The sequence below is a fragment of the Amyelois transitella genome, chromosome 2, assembly GCF_032362555.1.
Source record: "Amyelois transitella isolate CPQ chromosome 2, ilAmyTran1.1, whole genome shotgun sequence".
Taxonomy (NCBI): Eukaryota; Metazoa; Arthropoda; class Insecta; order Lepidoptera; family Pyralidae; genus Amyelois; species Amyelois transitella.
Window position 1 is genome coordinate 12401870 of NC_083505.1, and position 19864 is coordinate 12421733.

The 19864-nt window shown below is 36.2% G+C and overlaps 1 protein-coding gene across 1 annotated transcript in view; it reads right to left on the minus strand.

Moving 5' to 3' along the window:
- The window catches only part of LOC106143671 (transcription factor SOX-21), a 49437-nt gene that overhangs the window by 13103 nt on the left and 16470 nt on the right, over nucleotides 1-19864 (minus strand). The window contains exon 3 of the mRNA XM_013345805.2: nucleotides 12423-12617. Coding sequence (XP_013201259.1) covers nucleotides 12423-12617 — 195 coding nt within the window. The remainder of the gene's footprint in view (nucleotides 1-12422; nucleotides 12618-19864) is intronic.

Genomic DNA, 19864 nt, shown 5'->3' on the forward strand with positions numbered 1-19864 from the left:
TCATTCTATGTTCTTCATCTCCTATAAGTACAATAATTGCGATACCCAGTATTCCTTGGGTCCGATTTCATAATCGGACCCAAGGAATACTGGGTATACTGGGTATGGTTATCATAACCATCGACATAAATATAAGTAGTAAGAACGAAAAAGGTCGAGGTAAAAGTAGGATTTCCTTTTCAGCACTTTTTGTGATGTTAAATTTTGTGGAAAACGTTACTGTATCGGTGAATAAGGTTCCGAGGTGAATAGGATTAGCTAGGGCTATTGGATGGGCGTTCTAAATTCAAAAATTATAGGAGAATTTTTATGGCCACTAATTTATTTTTGTTTTTTATTTTAGGATCAGTTGATATTTCTTTGCTCACAGATAAAAAAAAGTTCTGCTGTAGATATTCTAATTTTTTAAATTTCGTATGAACATAATTACCTACCATAAACTATTAAAGAATTTCAAAACTGTTTAAAAATTATCAAAACGATAAATTTACACAAAGTTTGTTATTTTTTTTACGTCAGATGCTTTTCTCAATTTAAATACCTATTCAAATACAACCTAAATATGAAATCATACCAGTCATAATAACATCTACCTAGTCGTGATTCCCTCATTCCATTAAGAAAGTACGTCGTATAAGTCCATTTATACCCCCTTACTTACCTTACCTTTACCACCGCATCAAACAAACTGTCTCAGACCAAAAATACTCTTGAAAAACCTCAAAACTTTATTCAAACAAGAAGTCCAACATCTGAAATTAAAAGAACTCCATGGAAGTTCTCTCAAAATTGTTAATGTAAGGGTTAAACTTCAAATGTCGTGCAAAATTAAGCGACTTTTGATTTCTGTTGCGGGGTTTCGCTAGTAAATTAACCCTTTTGATTGTAATTGAGTTTTTGATGTTAGTCTATTTCGGTACAATAGTGCACCGGCCTTTGATTTCTAAGGTTTCTTGGCCAGAACTTTGTAGGGTTAAGGCGTACGGTTTTAATGTCACTTTGTATGTTTGTTTTGTTGTAATAACAACGTAATTTATTAAATTAGATTTGCCAGTATACTTAATTATGTACCTACTAACATAGAAAAAAATGTCGTACTGGCAGGTTTTATAATCTAAAATAGTCTTCATTTCATATATAGAATGCGTACTTCGTGTATCCACAAAAGAACTGCAGTTTTTTTTTTATAAAGATCACATTAAAATTATTGGTTCTAAAATATGAAACTCCAGTTTCAAATAGAGGAATTCCATAATTCAAAAATCGAAAAAATTCTCCATTTAAAAAAAAAAGACAAAATACTGCTCCCATTTATAATTGGAACTTGTCGGATGACGTGCAGAATTTTCGCCGTTTCATACTCTCCAACCCCTGTGCGAGTGTCTGTTTGTATGTGTGTTCCGACCTAACAAACCGTGGATAAATTGATAGATTAGGCGCTGTTCCTGCAAATCACCATTCGATATATTTATACTGAAGGGTTTATAAATCACCCAAGTGTAATTAGATTTTAGTTAAATAATTTAAACAATAGAAAATGTTTTTCGTAAAGGCTTACTTGCAGTCACAGATTTTGGTGAAGCGTGATTCGCTTATCAAATTTCTCAAAGGTATGTAAGAAGCGATTAAGGGAATAAGAGCATAATCATCTGATGCAATTTTCCATGCTGGTCTAGTAGCGATGAAAAACATAGTGCGAGTGCCTACTGCTTCTCTTTCCGTGCAAATTGTAAAAGTCTATTAAGGGAAAGGCTAATTTGAAATTCTTCATTAAGGCGATGGGCCAGCAACCTATCACTATTCGAATCTCAATTCCACCATAATGCCATGCAGCTAAACGAGAAGCTCTGTCGTCCCCGTGAGGGATAAAGACGTGATTATGTGTAGGTATGTATATTTATTTTTATGACTACACATAAAATAACTGCCACAATCAATTTAAAACTAAAAATTGTTTTAATTTAGTCACATTTGTAATATCTCAACTCCATCTATTATACATATTAATATAAACTTGACACTATGATAAGATTATAGATAAAAAAATTTACGCTAAAAAAGAAAATAGCAAACATGCCAAATCATTTGAAACATTACACATCTTTATAGAACTGCTAACGACCCAAACAAAAAAGCATGTCATTTCCTTCAATAGTAAACAAAAACGTCCGCTCTCTCCGACGGCCGACGCGCAACTGTCATGTAAATGACGTCACGTGACCGGAAGCGCAGGGGGGGGAGGTTCCGGCGCACGCGATTGGACACATCCGTTCGGTAACAAACTGCTGCTACTAAAATATGGTAATCGTGATGAGGCAATTTATCAGCTTATGGGTATTAGGGGTTTTTTTTTTGGATAATGTGTGTGTTAGAAACATTTGCTGGTTTAATGTATAAGTCGTCATACAACAAATGACATACCTGTAATAATAGAACATACATACATATAATAGACAGAGCCAACAGTCTTGAAAAGACTGATAGGCCACGTTCAGCTGTTTGGCTTAATGATGGAATTGAGATTCAAATAGTGACAGGTTGCTAGCCCATCGCCTAAAAGAAGAATCCCAAGTTTATAAGCCTATCCCTTAGTCGCCTTTTACGACATCCATGGGAACGAAATGGAGTGGTCCTATTCGTTTTTTTATTTGTGCTGGAAACCACACAGCACAATACAAAAATAGAACAACTGAAAAGTATATCTACACAGTATTTTTCATTCGACGATCACCTGTCAGAGTACATAAAACAACCTATTTTTCAAACGCCTTCACAAATGGTTCTGAATCAAATTGTTTTTTTTTTTAAGTTAATACGTGATTATAATAGAATTATAATTATATTAGACTTGGACTACTCCATCTTTTTCCCATAGATGTCGTAAAAGGCGACTAAGAGATAGGCTAATAAACATGGAATTCTTCTTTAAGGCGATGGGCTAGCAACCAGTCACTATTTGAATCTCAATTCCATCTTCAAGCAATACCAACCCCTGAACGTAGCCTTTCAGTCTTTATGAGACTGTTGGCTCTGTCTACCCTGTAAGGGATAAAGACGTGATCATATGTACGTTTTTTAGTACCTACGACCTTGTTATTGTACAAAAAAAAACAACTGTTACAATTGCTTTTGTAATAAGCCAAATGAAAGTAAATATCTATTGACAACTGGCATTATAAATAGCGTCATTCAATACAATGCTTTTAAAAACAACATACGTAAAGTAGTATATTTTCTTGTCGTACAGATTATGTATCTATATCTTATATATAAAATTATCGTGTCACAATGTTCGTTCCCGTACTCCTCCGAAACGGCTTGACCGATTCACATGAAATTTTGCGAGCATATTGAGTACCTGCCAAGGCATGATGAGGGACGACCTTTCTCTGATTGGCTTGGGTCTTGGATGATTATCTATTAATGTATTTATTAGAAAATTATTATAGTTAGTATCACGTAATACAAGTTTCGAACTCACTTCGAGGGTAACTCAATTTGTTGATTTTTGCCCCGTATATTTACATGGAAAAATATTAAATTTATTTAATAAAAACAAAACCATCAAATTTCTCATTTATAAAAGTCATATACTTATACATATACCTATATAAAATCACGTCTTTTTCCCAGAAATAAAATTAGAAACTACATTTTTCTACCTATCCTGTATACCTTAGCATACTTCTTTTTCTTTCATATTCATCAATCTTTTCATGCTATCTCATCGGTCAAGGATTATCTCGACCTGACCTTTCGCCAAAATGTCCCCTATTTGAGCATGATATGTTTACGTTTACCTTATAACGGTTTCTCGTATTGAGAGGATTATAGCATCACTTGCATATTTTTTTTTGCATACACATACAATCGCGTCTTCATCCCTTACGGGTAGACAGAGCCGAGAGTCTTGATGTCTCGATTTTCCTATATCTCTATCATACAATAAAAATATCACAAAAATATGTAGACAGTCAACGATAGTATAAATGTTTTTTAATATCATTATTGATGCAAATTTAACATTTACCGACTTTATGAGAACAAATGTAAGAAACAAACAAATCGATATAAATACGCAAATCGTTTGTAAGCCTTTTGTTATATCATATTAGCATTACAATAGTCTTAAACACACAAGCACACAATAACCTAATTATGAAATGTGTATAAAAATGTATAAGTATTTATACATAGTCGGCGTACGTAAGCACTTGTTTATACATTTGTATTCAATAATATGTTTGTTATAGGTACAAATTTGTAATAGCATTTTGTAAGCTATAATAAGTAATTTTTGTCTCAATTCTATCATTATACCAAACAGCTGAACGTGGCCTTTCAGTCTTTTCAAGATTGTTGGCTCTTTCTACCTCGCAGGGGATATAGACGTGACTGTATGTGGTGTTTTTTATCTATTTGCCTATGGCAAGTTTCGCTGGCAGTCAATTAAGTCGACTAAAGTTACTTTCATACTAATTCATAAAAATCATTTCAACCAATGTTCATGAAAAAATCATTGTATCTCTAATAAGTATTAAACTACAATTACTTAAACTAAATTTTAATGGACGACACAAAAACCTATTCACAATAGATGGTGTGTTCATATAATACGGGGCGAACTGGCGTTATCTATTCCGATCTACATCAAAGGTTCGAACACGCCTAACATTAATTAATTCTATTCCTTATTGAACCTGGTAGCTATGTCAAGAGAATAATATAAGACAATAGCACAATACCGCATTTATAATACACCTGTGTCAATTTGCGCCTAAACTAACAATAAAAAAGTGAATAAGTTTTTGGAGTTCCGCTCAGCAAAAGATGAAACGGTACCTTAATTTAGGGAGGATAATTTCGTAGTACCTACCTACCCGAAACCGCCGAGCTTGCATGAAGAGAGTTATGAATGTGGATGAAGCGAAGGAAGTATGCAGAGATCGTGGCAAGTGGTAGGATGTAGTCTCTGCCTATCCCTCCGGGAAAGAGGCGTCAAGAACGCAAATTAATATGCATACATATGTAATGTACATATAATCACTTCTATATCCCTTGCGGGGTAGACTGAGTGAACAGTCTTTAAAATATGATAGAGTTGAGATTCAAATAGAGACAGGTTGCTAGCCCATCGCCTAAAAGAAGAAAATCAAGTTTATATCCATGGAAAAGACGTGGTGTGGTCCTATTCTTTTTTCTATTGGTGCCGGGAACCACACGGCACAGACGGTACTTTTTGTTTATAGTAAGTAAGTAAAAATGTTTATTATTAGATGTATTTATTGTAAAATAGATTTTATTCGCAGCTTCGCATAAACGAAGTGCGGTGTGGTTGCCCACATCATAAGACCATCCGTTAGCGGTCAAATTATGGTACGTATCTCGAAAAAGGTTTTTACTGTCAAATATTTCTGTCACTCTTCACGCATTGTCAAGGCATAATACCAATTTTATAGCCATTGTTCTTTATAAGCGGAATTCGTTGCTTAAACATAGTGTAGGTATGTTTGGGCAGCGTTTATTGTGTGTACAATTTGTTAATTATTATTGGATTTCATTGTCTCTATTGAAATGTGGAATCATTATTACAACACAGAATATGTCGTTATTACCCGACTTTGGTGAGCAAAAAGGAGGGTTATGATTACGACCTGAATGTATGTGTGGTTCCCGGCACCAAAAGAATAGGACCACTCCATCTCTTTCCCATCGATATCGTATAAGGCGACTAAGGGATAGGCCTACAAGCTTGGGATTCTTTTTTAGGCGATGGGCTAGCAACATGTCGCTATTTGAATCAAAATTCTATCATGAAGCCAAATAGCTGAACGTGGACATTCAGTCTTTTCAAGACTGTTGGCTCTGTCTATCCTGCAAGGGATATAGACGTGACCATATGTATGTATGTATGTGTATGTCGATATGGATGTTCATCTGTTTCCACATAACTTGTTAACTAGTTTTAAAAATTATATATAATATCAAAGTTTTATTGTTTTAGTGGAAAATAATATTGTTTCAGCGTCTTTTTAAATGCTTGTCTGCTGTCGTCACCAGTTGACCCAATTTAAGGTCAAATCATTAGCCAAAATAGAAGACCATCAATTTTGGTCAAATTGTCCCTAGTTACGGCTAGAGGGCGTCACCGGCGTGTGCTGTTGAGTGTACGCCGACCCTAATGTTTGGCAATGTGTCCCCGCCTTTACGTCGCCACGTGGCCGACGCGTGTGCAACTGCCTTTATATTTTAAGACATTTTGCATTTGTATTTGTTACACTGATGTGTTTTATTTGTTAGATGTTTTCTTATGCCGTGTGGTTCCCAGCACCAATAGGAAAAAGCATAGCATCACCTCATCTCTTTCCCATGGATGTCGTGAAAGGCGACTAAGGGAGGGCTTATAAAATTGGGATTATTCTCATAGGCGATGGGCAGCAACCTGTCCCTATTTAATTCTTAATTCTATCTTTGAACCAAACAGCTTCTATAAATTTGGTAGGTATAATTTATTACAAACATGCCGTACTCAAATTACTTTAATCAAAAATCCTGCATCTTTAAGTCAATTGTGTTGTTTTTTTAGCTCATTGCCCATTTTAAATGAATACTTTAATTAAGATTTTGGAATATTTACCGAGTCGATAAAACCGACCGATACCTAGGTACTTAAAAAGCATAAAACTATAAATTTCATCTAAAATAATACCTATAATTTAATCATTTGTATTGCATCTCACACTTATAAGCATTGGCTTGAAAACTAAGTTTGTTAGTTTGTTTGTTCCCTGAATTTTATTTTAACGCGGAACTAGTTGCGGGTGAAGTGTAGTGAATAAATGAAAAAGAAAAAAAATAACGGTCAAATTGAGAACCTCCTATCTTTTTGAAATCGGTTCAAAACTAAAACATAAATAAGAGAATAATTTCAGCTACAAAATGGTATTTCTCCAAAGGGAATGGGGTTGATGGAAAAAAAACATTTTTTTCCTATCCTATCCCAAGGGATGAAAATCAAAGCTGTATTCACAGTACTTGACAATGAATCGTTTGGATGGCAGACTTTATGATATCTCTTTTTTTATCATTGGGTCACGTCTTTATCCCTTGCGGGGTAGACAGAGCACAGCAATCTTGAAAGACTGATGGGCCACGTTCAGCTGTTGGGCTAGGTGTTGCTAGCCCATCGCCTTCAAGAGGAATTCAATGTTAATAAGCCTATTTATTTAAATTTTATTGAACAAAATACCTACTAATGGGTAGCACAATTGGCCGACTTAATGCTAGAAGCATTATCTACCAGTCAACCTTTGGGTCTGACAGAGAACTTTATGTAGGGTCAAACTAAATTAATATATTTATATCTACACAACATACAAAATTAAAAAAAATATAATAATAAAATACCGCTCTTAAAAAACTACAAAAAGAAACAATATATAAATAGGTGCAGTGATTACGGAAATTAATTAAAAGGCTTAAAGGGTTGTTCCAGATAACTTAACAATCACTCCAGAATTATTTGTTATTTTAGTTCACGTTTAACTTACACAGAAAAATCATGTCATTTCATTAAAATCTGAGCTCTAAACTCATAATGTTCCACACTTTTTGGTAGCACTAATTATTCACCCCAATTTTATTTCCAGGAGCAATTAACTTAAAAGCTATGTTAGAGTGTGTCGCAACCCTTATCTAAGGACCGTTGCACACGTGCCAACCCCGCCCACATTTCGCCTGGCGACCGCGATCAGGGTCAAACAATTTAATGTCTAATAATTTAATCTGAAATCTTTAAGAACCCCTCTGTGTTCAGATGGGGTGTGGAATTAATTAAGCAAGTACTTATTATAACACCGAATTTATAACGTCAAATAAAATAATCTATTAATCTAGTGTCGGCTGAGCAAAATAGTTACATGTCGCTTTCTGTCGATGTCGTAAATAAATAAATAAATACGGGAAAAATCACACAGATTGAGTTAGCCTCGAAATAAGATCGAGACTTGTAACAGTAGGAGGCAAGTAAAGCAAAAATTCCTATTAGAATAAATTGAGAAGTTTTAAACTCTGCCTGAGTTCAAAACTTTGACAAAACTTTTCACGGCATTTAAAGAATCATTTATTTATCATTTTACATGCTGTATTTACCTTACCCCAAACCTGGAATGAAGTCTGAGGATAAGAGCGAAATTGTACATTTATCATAAATTAGAATGCGAAATATTAAGCAGACATTGAAATTAAAAAAAAATATGACTAGACATTGAAACTCATTATTTTACTAAAGAAAATTTCCCCATTTTCCTTTCCACCCAGAAACACAATAGCAACAAGGAAGCGACCTTTCATCACTATAATATATAAAGCCGCCACAAAAAACCCCTTTAAAAAATTCAATAACACTGCCCTTCGAAAACTTTCAATAATCGTAATCGCGTGTCAATAACCCCGAGTGAAGTTTGACGCACCCTTAACTAACCCCCATTGTCACTTACATTTTGACAGCTAAAACTGTCAACTGTCAAAAGCAGCCAAGGCGGTTTAAACTATTCGTTCCATTTTCGAATGCTTTTCATCTTTTGAATCTTTTGTTATGTCGCGGCGGGCGTCTCACGGTGAGGGTGTGTACACAGCCTTATTTGGGAGGTTGATAAAGGTATGATAATATTTCTGTCAATCAAGCTACTTGATATTGTGTTAAAATGGGATTCATATCGCGGTGGAAAACCAAATAATAGTCCGTGTTATCATTTTTGTTTTGATATGTTCAGATCTCCTGTCATAATTTTCCGATAAGTACCTATTCCAATTGAAAAAAGAAAAGTACCGCTCTATCTCTTTTCCATGGATGCCGTAAAAGGTGGCTAAGGGATAGGCTTTAAACTCGGGATCATTACCACGTAATCAAACAATAAATAACATAAAAGCTCAAAAATAACATAATTTAAACCGGATTAATTCTTAACATTAATAATTACATTATTATAACACTGTCAACGACAAAAATTGTCAACATACATACATGTCATCATGTCTATATCCCTTGCGGGGTAGACAGAGCCAACAGCCCAAATGTCTGAAAGGCCACGTTCAGCTGTTCGGCTCAATGATAGAATTGAGATTCAAACTAGCAACCTGTCACTATTTGACAAATAGTGACAGGTTGCTAGCCCATCGCCTAAAAGAAGAATCCCAAATTTATAAGCCAATCCCTTAGTCGCTTTAAAATTGTCAACAAGAAAAAATATTTGTTGGGACAAATAAATCTACAATAGGTTGCCGTTACACGGTTTATTAAGTACTAGAGGCCGCCCGCGACTTCGTCCGCATGGAAACCCTATCAAGCCCGCGGGAACTCTGGGATAAAAAGTAGCCTATGTGTTATTCTGGGTCTTCAGCTACCTACATACCAAATTTCATGGTAATCGGTTCAGTAGTTTTTGCGTGAAAGCGTAACAAACATCCATACAAACTTTCGCCTTTATAATAGTAGTAGGATCATACAAATCTCTATAAAACTGACGAATTCTATCTAAGTATAAGTCAAAAATGTATGTTCAAGTGTTTTTTGGGGTCACGACGACGATGTAAAAATCGTGACAGCATTCGGTTTTTGTCGCAGTGCCGAGACGCGCCACTCTTGTGCCTCGTTTGATAGTTGTTAAAAGTAAAATTGATTAGTAAATTGAAGGTGCCGTGTGGTTACCGGCACCAATATTAAAAATAAAGGGACCACTTCATCTTTTTCCCGCGGATGCCGTAAACGGCGACTAAAAATCGATTAGTAAATTGAAGGTGCATTGTGGTCCCCGGCGTCAATATAAAAAAGTAAATTGATCACTTCATCTCTTTCCCACGGATGTCGTAAAAGGCGACTAGGGGATAGGCTAATCAATTTGGGACTGTTCTTTTAAGCGATGGGCTAGCAACCTGTCACTATTTGAATCTCATTTCTTTTATTAAGCAAATTAGCTGAACGTGACCTTTAATTTTTAAAGTAATATAACATTAAATCACGCCATTAGGGGTAGGCAGAGAGAGATTAGAATTTTTAAAATCTTTGGATAATTTAAGATTAATGAGAAATTCTTAGAAGTATGGCGACAACTCTATGCCACAAGTCACAACAGCCAATCACGCGACGCTATCAGCCAATAAGAGCGAACAGCCTAAATCGCGCAAGCAATTTAAATAAAAAAATAAACTAATTAATCTCAAATCTCATTGAGTTTGTAATAGTCGTTGTTCGACATTGTGACACAGTAATTCATAATATTACTAAGCTCGCATAACACTAAATCCACAAGTTCGTTCAAACGAGCCTACAATTGTGTAATCCAATAGTTCAGATGACATCGGCTGAATTGTTCGATAACGTCTATACAACCGGCTTTTGTAATTCTCTTATTTTTGAACAAACGATGGTATGTATTGTTTTTAAGTTTATTTATGTTTAAACATGCCTTGTGGTTTTCAGTTTCCTGCACTTTTAAAATCGAACCATTATGTATCATATTTTTCATTAATATATTTAGAGAGCTTTAGAGAGCATTATATATTTACATTATTATTTATAGAGCCTATCATTTTGAAAAGACCATGCTCAGCTGTGTGGTTCAATGACAGAATTGAGATTCGTATAGTGACAGATTGCCAGCCTGTTGCCTAATCCCAAGTTCATATAAGACTCATAAGACTATCCCTTGGTCACCTTTTACGACATCCATGGGGAAGAGATGGAGGAGCCGTGCGGTTTCCGACACCAATAGAACAAACGAATATGACCATCGTTTTTTATTTCGGTCTCGGAAACCACACACATATTCACATTCACAAAATAACGTATCTTTGTATTTAAGTGTCAAAACATATTTGTTGGTTTTATAATACTATTACCCTAATGGTGACAGGGGTTACAAGTTACAACCTTAGTGCTCTTTTACAACTCATAATGACAGGGCAGCATCAACACATGAAAATTGTTAAAAATTTCACTTTGTTTTTGTGTTGTGTGAATAATCATTTGATTGGTTTGTTTTTGTGGAGAGGATTAATAAAAGAAATAAAATAATATTGGAAGAGGAAGGATTAGATGAACGTACAGTGGGCCACATTGAAAATTATACCACTTTTGTACCGTAGACGTATGGCAGATAGCATACTTTTCTAAACGACGACTGTACCATATCAACATCTAACTTCTAAGCGAAAAATCAGATTAAGGGATATATAATGTAGCGAAAGAAGATTGCAGGGATCAAGTCAAGTGGATAGATCTAATATTATTTATGTTTTTTTGGACAATTTATACCACCAAGAATAGTTAGTCAGGCAACCGATAAATCTCGTCTTCCTCCTTCCTGGCTTTAGTCTCGGTTGCATCGTCCCCTCTCTGGAGAGGAACCCGGGGTATGCCTTTGACCATGGATCCAGGATTGAGTGAGTCAGGTTTTGAAGAAGCGACTCCCAGCTGACCTACGCAACCTTTGCAAGTAAAGCAGGTTTCCTCACGATGTTTTTCTCTCACCGTAAGAGCATCGGTTAGTGTTCAAATTAAGTACATAACTTCGAAAAGAGTAATTATTACAAGGCCGAGGTGGGATTTGAACCTGTGCCTTTCTGCGCATCACGCATTTTAACCAGAAACATTGCCGATTCGACCACCGACGCTATTCTGAAGGCGACGAAAAATGTGTGCTATTAAACAAACTATTATCTTACCAAATACAAAAAGGCAAATAAGTACCCTTTTTGTATATTTAGATAAATTTCCTCTTAAGTACCACGTCATCTGTGAGACCGGAAAGTTAGTGCCAATTGAACCGAAACTTTGACCGATTGTTTACTACTACAGCATTTGTGCTCCAAGCGGTCAAAATAGAACTATTCTTATAATAAATGTGACTGACAGGAAAACGAAGGCGAACAAAAAGTTTGCGCGTATACATATTTTTAGGCGGACTGAGAGAGTAAGTATTTCATTAAAAAATTGAAGACGGATTTAGTTCCTGTTTGAAATGTTGAAAAGAAGATTTTCTGAGAAAGGTTTATATCTTTAATGATACATTTAATCACGTCTATATCCCTCCCTAGACAGAGCCAACAGTTTCGAAAAGACCAATATGCCATATTCAGCTTGGCTTAATGATAGAAGTACGATTCAAATAGTGACAGGTTACAAATCCATCGCCTGAAAGCATCACAAGGTGATGAACCTATCCCTTAGTCGCTTTTTACGGCATCCATTGGAAAGGGATGGAGTGGTCCAATTCTTTTTTCCTATTGGTACTGGGAACGGCACGAAAATTACATACATACATAAAATCACGCCTCTTTCCCGGAGGGGTAGGCAGAGACTACCTCTTTCCACTTGCCACTCTTTACTTTAATATCCTAAACCAATCCAAAATCGTACTCACCAGCTCTCAAAGCATCCATGGGTACGCTGGGGTACGGAATCGAGTAAGGGTACCCTTCCTTCCGCAAGGTCTTGGGTTTCCTTCTCGGCCGGTACTTGTAATCAGGGTGTTCCTTCATGTGCATAGCCCGGAGGCGCTTGGCTTCATCGATGAATGGCCTCTTCTCGTCTTCTGTGAGGAGTTTCCATTCGGCCCCTGGTGACAAGAGTGGAAGGATTTTTAGGTCAAAATCAGACTGATAAAATAATGTCTTGCCTTATAATTTTTTCTTATGGTTCACTCGTTTAGGAATTCCCTATAATAAAACCTTTTTACTTTTAAGGTGCTATCTTTATCTGTGCTAAATTTCATTGATATCGTTTAAGTAGTTAAAGAGTTTATTATTTAAACTACCTATAATTATTACACTTCTCTTTGGAATATATAACATAACATATAATCACGTCTATATGCCTTATATAGACAAAGCCTTCAAAAGTGATAGGTCACGTTCAGCTGTTTGGTTTAATGCTAGAAATGAGATTAAAATAGTGACAGGTTGCTAGCCCATTGCCTAATAGAAGAATCCGATATAAGCCTATCCCTTAGTCGCCTTTTACGATATTCATGAAAAGAGATAGGGTGGTCCTATAACTTCCTTCGTATATTAAAATAACTAAGTTTAAATAATCATATTTCATAAATGTGTTCCGTCATGAAAAAACAAACTAAAATGAACAGCACAACTTCAATAGAAGTAATTCTGAAACATCGAAATACCGACACTGAGGAAATTACAAAGAAAATCTCATTTAGAAGCCTCAACCGTCCGTCAGTCCGTCCTATGTATTATTGTCGCTAAGTACACGATTCTTATCATCCCACGGCACAAAAGCGAGAATACCGTCCCCATAGTATCGACAGAATAATGAGTAACCGGGAAAAACTTCTGTTGCGGAATGAAAAGCGCAAATTCGTCATTAGGCGGCGCTTTCCGCCATTGTTGTAGCTGTCCCTCTCCCGCTTAGCAGGAGGGCGGCGCGCGCGAGCGAGAGGACAGTTGGTCCTCCAAACCGGATTGTTCCTTTCTATGTTGGAGACATTGTTTTCGCTTTTATGCGCGCCTGAATCGGGATTGTCTTGTCTGCTTTCAATGGACGCCCCTCCACGGTATCAACACAGGCTTCTATAAATGTGGAGACAACGGGTTGGTCTTTTGAATCGGGAGACAGGTCGTTCGTGCTTTCGATTATATTGTATCGATTCAATGCCATTGTCTATGAAATGAGGAATGGTTAGAGCAAATTACTTTTCTGTTTTGTTTTCCTATAATAGCTCGACAGATGTTTGTTGTTCTATGACAGTTTATGCGGTTGGTTCTTTGTCGAGTTTACCAGGAACTACTACTGTCACTGTAACAGCCCTCCAGTAGCTGCTTGTGGCTAGTAATGTTATTAGTGAAACAACAAAACCAATAATTCCGTCACTTATCTCCATAGTAACAAAGCATAGAATATCAAACCTACCACGAAGGACCAATACAGAGCGTGGATAATCTAAACAGAACAAAGAAGCTAAACGTAATTTGCATCATGAGACAAAACGCTGAGGTTAAAACAAACATGTGTCTCTGGAACACAAAGCAAACAAGACAAAAGCCTTGCAAATATTGACCGCTTTCTATCAAACGGTCTGGGCACGGTTGTCTATCAAAGCCTCGTCTGTGGTCAATAGTATTTCAAGTCTAACAATCGCTTCGAGATGGCTGTCAAGTAATTTTTCTTTGTTGTTGAAGACAATAACGCCTTGTGATGCAAATGCTCAAATGACATTAGATTTCTTACGTTGCGATTCTGCTGAATCGATTGTGATGTAGATTCATTTGTCGCCCATCTTTCGTATTCAGTGAATATGCATGGCTTTCTTGTTTTGCGTCTTCTTGATTATGTAACACATTTTACTTTTATATTTAAAAACAAATTGATCAATAGACTTTTAAGGTTTATCGTTGATGTTTTAATTCTTGCCCTAATTCGACTTTTTTAATTAATAAACCTAATTTGTCTTGTAATATTAGCGGATTATTAACTGTATCTAACGGTGTGTTCCAAACTTCATTTATTGATTTTCCATCCACCTTTAATAATCCATAGTGGCTATGATCATGAAAATTATAATTAAGACTTCGTAATTATTATAGTGACGAAAGTAACAAATATGAGGAGCGTCGTTTGCCAACGTTCAAGGAGCCAGTTACAACATGGAAATCGATATTCTCAGGATGAGGAAAACATCTTTAGTAAATTTGCATATTTTTGCTACTTGATGTGTAGAGGAGCTGTTTGTATTGATTATGACGTGAAACGGAAAGCGATGGTTTTTGAACCGTGCTACAGGGACGTGGCATTAACAACATACGACAATTATTAAGCGATATGGAGGTATCCTATAATAATGAATAAAAATTTTGAATTTTTTTTTTAATTTAACGCCAGGAGCTGATGATGAAAGATCAATAACGACAGCGATTTTTAGCTAAATGCTAATCAAACCTTTACTGTTGCTGTTTTTATAACACCCCACTTTCCTAAGCAACAAAAGCAAATTGCAAAATGAAAGCAAAAGTATGATGACTTAATTAAATCAGCTGAACAATACCTATACACGTGTCGACACTCCAGTGTTGCCACTCTACAATAATTATTTCCTACTGCTTTGTTCTACGCGCGTTGGGGAACAATGCCTCTAGGTATACTGGACTGCAATTGTCTGAACAGAGGATTGTAACTGGGGTGCAAGTAATCTGTGTTGCAGCTAAAATAAATTCAGGAGTTATGATCAAATCTAGGACGTCCTGGTCAAAGGACAGATTGCCTTTAACCAACGAGCTTGCATGAAGAGAATGATAAATGTGGATGAAGTGAAAGAAGTAGATCAGCAATCAGAAAGTTGAACGATTTTAGTGAGAGTTTGATGAAATAAGTTATTCTATCATTCATACTCGTACATACATAAAATCACGCCTCTTTTCCGGAGGGGTAGGCAGAGATTACCTCTTTTCACTTGCCACGATCTCTGCATACTTCCTTCGCTTCATCCACATTTATAACTCTCTTCATGCAAGATTCGTCTTCTATATCATTCATAGTTAGATCTATCTTTAATCTTTTTTGTTGAAAGGAATATATGTATATTCAGTTGGTGTTTTATCTGGAAATGGCCGGCTTGTGTTGTGTAATTTATGTGTACCTACTGCCCTGTCCTACTACTTGTACACTGAAGAAACAGTATGATTAATTCTATTTATATCATTATGTCTACCAGTTCGAGTTGCGTATTCACCATACTTTGCTTAAGGTGCTGCGTTGAGCCTAATGTCTATAACCATTATCTTATTTGATAAGTCAGGTGTTAGATGAAGCTACTACCGTGTAACCTTCGCAACCTTTGCAAGGCAAACTAATAGATTTCATATCATAATAACAAATTCCTCGCAATATTTGCTCTCCCTGTAAAAGTATCAGTTAGTATCAATGTAGGTACGTCGAATAAGCATTATGCTGAGGGGGTACCCTTTCGGGAGCACCATACTACATGTCTATTTTTGTACATATTATTGTTTGTTTTTTGTCTTTTTGTCATGGTGTTTTATGATTAAATTATTTTTAATTTCCTAATAAGTATAAAATCTCAATTATTATAATAAAAACAGCAAACCGAAAAATGGAACATTCAGACCGAACTTTAGCTTCAACTAAAATCCCTTATTTACCAAACTTAACAAAACTCAATAACAAACCTGTAACAATATTAGAAAGCTCGAAAAAAAAATCTATTAGCATTTATATCGTGACCCAAATAATGTTTCTTACCATTTCAATTTTACGGACTTAAAGGGTGGCGCGGGCGTTCCTTCCACGCGTCTTTGTGTACCCTCTCCCCCCACCCCTCCCCATTGTGACATAGCACACAAGCTTTCAGAGTAATGAAGAGCATTTTCGTCCGATTCCGAGCACAATGTGTGCTTTAATACAACGCACAGAGAGGAAATTCCATTGTTGTTGGAGGTATTGTGCCTAACGTGTGTGTTACATACGCTTTTTTGTTCGCCGTTTCTCTGATTGTTTACGACTATAATGTACGATCTTGATGACTGTTTTTGAATGTTTAGCGGGGCGTTTTGGTGATATGGAATGATGGCTATAATGAGTAGTCACGTTTATATCCCTTGCGGGAAATACAGAGCCAGCAGTTTTGAAAGACTGACAGGCCACGTTCAGCTGTCAGGCTTAATGACAGAATTGAGATTCAAACAGGTTGCTAGCCCATCGCCTAAAAGAAAATTCCAAGTTTTTAAGCCTAACCCTTAGTCGCCTTACGACATCCATGGGAACGAGACAGAGTGGCCCTATTCTTTTGACTCTTGGTGCCGAGAACCACACGGAACCTCATTAACATTCATTTAATGTTCACAAATAATTAAGTCTATAAAGACTATCATTAAGTCGTCTTTTACGACATCAATGACCGTATACCCAAACATTTTGAACAAATTGTAATTAAAATCACAGTTTAATAAAATTAAATTAATTGAAAATGTGTTTCACATCGTCTAGCAAAGATCTCACGTACCTATGCAAAGAGATATTCAGATGTATTCAATTCATAGACTACTTACGGATGGATTGTGTTCAACTAAACCTTTTGTGAACCTACCCCTACTGTAGTCACATAATAACTTGTGACATAAATTTTAAAGGGAAATCTAGTTACGAATGACATGACTGTGGGTTTGGGTTATATTTCTATTTTACATACATATAATCACGTCTATATCTCTTGCGGGGTAGACAGAGCCAACAGTCTTAAAAATACTGACAGAGAGTTTAATATATTTCCAGTTTCCGAAAGTACGTAATAAAATTTGACATTCAGATTGTAAAATTAAGCAGTAGTCTATAAAGGCATGACAAAACAAAAAGTTGCAACCTACCTATAAACAAGTAAGTACTTAAAGATTTACTCGTGCGGAAATTTAGTCTAAGAGCTATGCGTGATTATAATAGCTGTGAAAAATCTTTTCATATACAAACTTGTTTATTAAAAGTTTAAGAAATGAATTTTGCTGATTAATCCGAACTGCCCTCGGGAACACATATTTTAATTCACCTAAGCAGCCGAACAAACATCATGGCAACCTAAAAAAAAATTTTGCTTCAGCCCTGTTCTTCCAGAGACGGTCTCTGGATTCTTAATATTTAGTACAGGATAGAAAGATGTGTAGCGGGTGCGACGCTTCGGCTCGACCGCCACCAAAGGGAAGATCTTCCGCCAGGCTAGGTGCTAAGCCTGAGGAACCACGGCTCCGACGATTTTGTATCGTACATATATACATAAATCACGTTCATATCCCTTGCGGGGTAGACAGAGCCAACAGACTTGAAATGACTAAAAGGCGACGTTCAGCTGTTTGGCTTTTTGATATAATTGAGCTTCAAATAGTGATAGGTTTCTAGCCCATCGCCTAAAAGAAGAATCCCAAGTTAATATACCAATCCCTTAGTCGCTTTACGACAGCCGTGGGGAAGAGATGGAGTAGTCCTATTCTTTTTCTTATTGGTGCCGGGAACCACACGGCACTGAAACCAATATTTGGTTAACAAAAATCCAAATCACCAACACTTTTAAAACCTAATGAACAGTACCAACACTCAGTTTAACCCTGAACATGCCACTCGATACACAGAAGCTATATCTATGTCTGTATGTCTGTGTGTATGTACGTACTTACCTCGACACCGCTTATCACGTCCTCGCAGGCCCTCGGCGATGGCACGCTACAAAAATACTGTTTTGTTGCCTCATTGTCAGAGCTGGGTACGCCGCGGCAAGGGGGCCGGTACAATGTCATGTTGTTTAATTACTTCAGTCATATAAATGCTTTAAACTTATATATAAATAATGAGTGTACCTATATGTACGTAAAAAATGTAGTTATAAAAAAAGAAGGTCACGTTTTTCTGGAAGAATGTATAAAATGATGATACTTAATAATTTACATATTTCATTTTATTTTCTGATATGATTCTTGATTGATTGATTTATGGAATAGGACCACTCCATCTCTTTCCCATGAATTTCGTAAAAGGCGACGAAGGGATAAGCTCATATACTTGGGATTCTTCTTTTAGGCGACGGGCTAGCAACCTGTCCCTCTTTTTTCTATAATTAAGCCTAACAGACAAACAAAATTGATTCATTCATTTAATGAATGTAAATGAAGAGAGTAGGTATGAAGAGATAATATATAATAGATAACCTCTGTCTACCCGTCCGGCAAAGAGGTAAAATTATGTACTTAGGTATAGAATATTTTAACATACCTATTGGAATTTAGTAAAAATACACATTATATAAAATGACCAAAATCTCAATTCAAATTGTATCTGCAACCAAAATAGAAGCAGTTTAACAAAACACAAAGTTGAACAACCTGCTGAAAACGTATTGGAATCCGAGATAATGAAACTACGCCATCAACAAAAAAAAAAAGAAACTCCGCAGTAATTGATACAATATCTGTTACACAAACAAAATACCGCTTTAGCCGAATAGCTCCTATACTATGCGCACAAAATAGTTAGTCATTCTGTCTAAATTCGGTCCATAGATACATTTTAATAGATTCCCTATACACAAAGCCTGGTTATTTGTGGCCGTACACGGTTTTTGTCCGAAAAAAAAAATTGTGACTTTTATAACGTCAAGAGGGTTCTTTATACGATTATTAACGCTGCTTCTATTGGACTTCACGGTATGCCTGGCTTTGACCAATGGCGTGGAGTTTAATTACGACGCGGCCAAAAAACGGAGCGGTTGAAACAAAAAACGGTGTGTGAAAAAATGTTGGTTGACTAAAAAATGTACACGGCGTAAGGTGAAGCGAGGAGAATCGGGGTAAATTGAAGTTGTGTTCTGGCAACGCATATGTCGCGTTATGTGGTAAATAATATGGGTTTTTGTTTTTTCGTTGTAAGTAATGTCTTTATTCTTTCATTCATTGGCGGCCTCTGTGGCGCAGCGGTGGTACGCTTGTCTGTGACACCGGAGGTCCCGGGTTCGAATCACGGCCAGGGTATTCAAGACTCGTATATTTTGAAGTTAGTAGCGATGATCTTATAAAACTTTTTTCAAATACTTTTTATATTTTAGGTAGGTACATAATACAAGCTAAATTAATCCTGAAACATATTTCGATAAGGTTCATAATTGTTCATTACTAAGGTTTAATTTAACATCACACAGTGAACAATTTTGATTTCCTTTCCAGCTTTTAACAACAAAAATACTCTTTTTTTTTATGATGGGGTGTCACTATCTGATCTCAATTCTCAGTCCGAATCCTGAAGATGAATCGTGAAGTGTATATAAAAATATATGTATACATACCTTTATATTTCTCT